At 37.5% G+C, this 4,630-nt stretch overlaps 1 protein-coding gene across 1 annotated transcript in view; it reads right to left on the reverse strand.

The window, feature by feature from the left end:
• Window positions 1-2,746, reverse strand: part of LOC113803139 (sorting nexin-6) — a gene marked incomplete at its 5' end in the record, with an annotated part of 3,658 nt that extends 912 nt beyond the window's left edge. Inside the window, 2 exon segments of the mRNA XM_070120414.1 lie at window positions 1,508-1,712; window positions 2,624-2,746. Of these exon segments, the coding sequence (XP_069976515.1) occupies window positions 1,508-1,712; window positions 2,624-2,746 (328 nt within the window).
• Between the last annotated feature and the right edge of the window lie 1,884 nt (window positions 2,747-4,630).

The following is a 4,630-nucleotide window of genomic DNA, read 5'->3' on the forward strand; positions in this document are numbered from 1 at the left end:
GTTACTCCACACACAAATACAATACAATGTGACGGGTTATGAAAGATTGTTTTTATATCCAGTAACTGCTCACTACCATGTTCAGTCTAACATGATAGCAGCTTCTGAGACTGAAAGTGAGAAGTTCCAGGTTTGCTTTTAAGGGGACTGTCCCTGTCACGGAGAATGACCACCTTTCCCTACTCATTTCATCATAATACAAATTGGTTGGAGATAACTCACTGATTCTTTTTGCGTAATATAGAGTATAGAATTGCGATTCGTTTCATATATAATTTAGACCTCGCACCCCCATAGGAGGAGGGGGGGCACACACCATAAAAGTCTAAAAAAAAAAAAAAAAAAATTTCCCCCCTTCTTTGGTACATTACCACTCCCACAGTTTTTTCCTGAACAATCCCTAAAAATTAATATGTTAAATCTATCCTAGCCTAAGGCCGTGTATTAGCTCGATTTTTTAATTTCCCCCCCTTTTTTTTGGCGGGGGACTGGTTGACATAGAGTACTATTCTTGGTCTTTTCTTTTTTACGTTAAAAAATATATTTTTAATAAAAGCCAAAATTCAAAAATCGGGCTATTACATGGCTTCGGGGATCCAAGGCTTTAGCAAAATCAACAAACTGCATTTGAATCACACAAAAATTATGAGTGTGGTAATGTACCGAAGATAAACAAACATTTTATATTTTGGCAGCTTGTCAAAATTCGTTATCTCTGTTATTTTTCTCTAAATCTAATGATGTTATATTTACATATATATATAAAAAAAAAGCTTATTTAGTGTACTTTGAGATGCAATGATTACCATGATGCAATGAAATGGAGAATTGTGGATGGCAATATCAGTACAAAACACCATAGTTATAAAGTCCAAGCACGAGTACAACATGGGGGGGGGGGGAGGTAAAAACATGCACATTAAGTTAAAAAAAATAAATTATTATCCTCATTTAGTAGGCCTACCTCGACTTTTAGATCTAAAGCAATAAAATATATTAGTTATCCCTCTCAAAGCGTTTTCTTCAATAAATGTCAACAGTAAGAGATTGCAATGGGAAACGAGTGTAGAGTTGTTGATTAGCCATTTGCACCCATTATCTTTACTATAAAGTGCATAAAATCATGCAGACACCTATGTGTGGTTGGATGTTTGTGAATTTATGGTACCTAAGACCTACAGTAACACCTAAACATAATATTCTTTATCAGAAAAGCACAAAACAGATGCCATAGCTTTTTCAATTCTAGACAAAGACTGCGCACACAAAGGAGTTCAAAATTCCATATAGTTTTTTATTTCAGACCGGGTATTACTGTGTACTATCATCTTCAATATGAAATAATCGGTATCTTGCTCATATCTCCGAAGTTCATAAATCCGACTTTTAGGTACCCTTCATATTGAATTACCCTTTACAGCACTAACAACCAATTCCAAATCAAATCAAATGCCGCATTTTTTTTCATGACGCTCAACTAATCACAGACACACCTAAACACACGTACTTTTATGTGCCTGAGTCATTTTGTCAGCTTTAAGGGTGGAGTCCTTGATGGCTGCATGGTATTCCAACAGGAATCCTTTCTCCTTCTCAAAATAGTCATCTACATCCTTCTGTGTAGCCGCCAAGAGAATCTCATCAGTAGACTTGTTGATGCTCCTGAAGAGTCCTTCTACCTTCTCCTTCTTGTTCTTTGTTCTGACTGAGAGCTGTGATAAAGACAGAAAAAATGAGAGTGAGCCTGAGAGACAGAGAGAGAGACACAGACACAGAGACAGACACACAAACACAATGCCTCCAGATTATGTGTAGTTCACATCATGGCTGACTTGGTCATGACTCTGGGTGACATGTTATTCCCATCATGGCTGATCAGGTTGTGGCTATGGAGGACAGGTCATTCATGTCACATTAGTGATGCATGCACTACATATCATACTGTTCCTTATACAGTATACATCACATGTACTAGGGCATTGCCTGAGGGAGAATGGGATGTGTAATGCTCTGATTGGCAATTGTTTTGAATCATAGGGGAAATATTTAGCACAAAAATAATTTGCATGATATCCCTAGAAGGTTTCATGCATAAAAAAATTGCCCTCTTTTGCTGCTTTAGTTTATACAATCAGTCAAGTCTCCTTGAGTCAACTTTTCATATTGTCATATGACATGCTGTGGGAGTAGGATCCTTGTACATAACTGCATAAAATCTCCTTCATAAGAATAACAATTGTGAAATTGAGATAAAATCCAGTTTATCCCTAAACAGAACCACTTTTCACCTTTTAAACAGAGTAAAACACACCTAATTCATTAAAATGGAAATCAATCTATATATTCAGGCTACTATAAAATCTAACTAAAACTAATCAGACTAAAGTGAATATTATGCATCCCTGAATATGTAAATTATCACGTTTTGGATACAAGTGATACAAAAAGAAATTACATCACTTTGTTGGTGTGGCACCAAATGTGACACACCAGCCAGGTTCAAAATATGCCAAGGAGGCAAACCCAGTCAGCAGTAAATAATCCCTAGAGTGGAAACCATGCATACCAAAAATTCTCCCTAAGGCATTGGGTTAATAATAGATTAATACAGGAAGTAACTTACATCGTGTTCATATTCAAGGAAAACTTTGAAGTTGTGATCAGTCCTGAAGATGGGGTGCTGTGCCAGTCTGGTAAGGAACACCTCGTGCATGGCTACCGTCTTCTTGAAGGTTGCTAGATATTCCCTGCATGGAACAGGGAAAGCATCTTACTTAGAATGATTTTGTCAAAGAGCAGAAAGAGAGAGAGAGGGGGGGGGGTGACCAAGATTCTTGAGACGGTATGTGTTAGTATATGCTCTGAAAGTGCTTAAGATATATTATAGTTGGTAACCATTTGGCACATAAAGTAGCATTTTTTTCCCCTCTTCCCAGACCAATCTGCATAAATGCAATTTTTTTGGAATAAAATTCCTGCTTGCAAACATAAGCCCTGACTTGTCTTCAGATTGGGTGGTAGGTCAATGAATTCAGCCAGGAAAGCAGCCAGCTCGTAGGACTGTCAGCAACAACACACAATAGCTGTGTTTTATGAAATTATGATGTAAAAGCTGTAACAGACATAAAAACTTGTTTTTAGTGAAAAGAACAAGAAACCACAATGTTCTGATCTGTGAAAAAGAGGTGTATATAATATGAAGCTCATCAAGTGTGTTTTATCTGCATATTCATTTTTTTGTTTTACATGCATACACATATATTTTCCCCTCTTTTGTTATTCTAATGAGATTCATATTTTCATTACTCAAGTAACACGCACAAGTACTATGCTTTTGTGTCAACTTTCATTTTTACCTAAAAGATGAAAAGCTATAGGGCATAATTCTCTGCCACTTTCCTGCTGCCAAAGAGTTAAATAAAGAAATAATATTAAGATATTAACACTTTTGTTTTGTTCATAATACATGGTGACATGTCAATTATGAATAACGATACTAACAATACTGATTGAATCATATGACTGACAATGATATCCTTATCAGAAATCCTAAAAACAATATGACATAATTCCTGAGTTAGAGTTTATCACAAATCAAAATACAAAAACATTTAAATAATAATGAACCCATTGGAGCAAGGTACATGGACTGTAGTCTTTTCTTATTTCATTTTTGTATACACAAAGGTGGTTCCAACAAGTGCTTAGTCACTAAAGAGTTAATTGCTAAACCTATCAGACTTGAATTTTTAACCCATTCAACGCAGGGTACATTTTGTAGCCAAAATAAAAAAATCCATGCGGCTACAAAAATCGGCGGGCGGAGCTTCCCTGGAGTCTGTCCGCCCGCCGGCCACGGCCCACTGCTGCACTGGAGTGCGACCGAGACACAGCGTCACACTGGCAGGACGCACGGAGTGTTTATTTTTTCGGGTGTCTCAGATATGGGACACCCAGCGTGAGTGGGTTAAGAAAATAGGTTTTTACATCTTTCACTACTATCATAATTCATGGCATTATCAATACTATAACATTATCACCAATACAAATATTTTTCTATCCGAAAACTAAGAATAGGGAAAGAGAGAGATCAGGTAGGCCTTAGTATTTCCCTCCTTGGTGACTAGGCACATGTGGGAACCAACTATGGTAAACAAAACAAAATAAAGTCACAGCAAGCTGGGCATGTACAAATGCCCTACCAATGTCTATTGGAGAAAAAATTGATAAATCTATTATCCCCTAAGATCCAGATGACGTTACGGTCCTGTCATGGAAAAATCTGGGTCGAAGGCCGGGTGACATGAACAAGACATCATTGGGCATAATGGCTGCAGGCTGGGTGACGTGAACTTGCCGTCATGAGTGAAGGCCAGGGTGACAGAAAAGCCAAGAGTACACAAACCTTTTGGAGTGTGATTTGACTAATTTGGCACTTTGGCTTTTGACATTATTTCCATCAATAAACAAATGTGGAATATAAAGTGCCCAAGCCGAGACTAGAAGACCTCTGGCTCCAGGGAGGATGCCACTTCCATGTTGTGCACCATATTCTGGCCACTGTGAACGGCAGCGCAGGTTGTATTACATATAATTGGAAATTCTGAAGAAAAAAAAGATGTGTGACAAA

The sequence above is a fragment of the Penaeus vannamei genome, unplaced genomic scaffold, assembly GCF_042767895.1.
Source record: "Penaeus vannamei isolate JL-2024 unplaced genomic scaffold, ASM4276789v1 unanchor5067, whole genome shotgun sequence".
NCBI classification, from domain to species: Eukaryota; Metazoa; Arthropoda; class Malacostraca; order Decapoda; family Penaeidae; genus Penaeus; species Penaeus vannamei.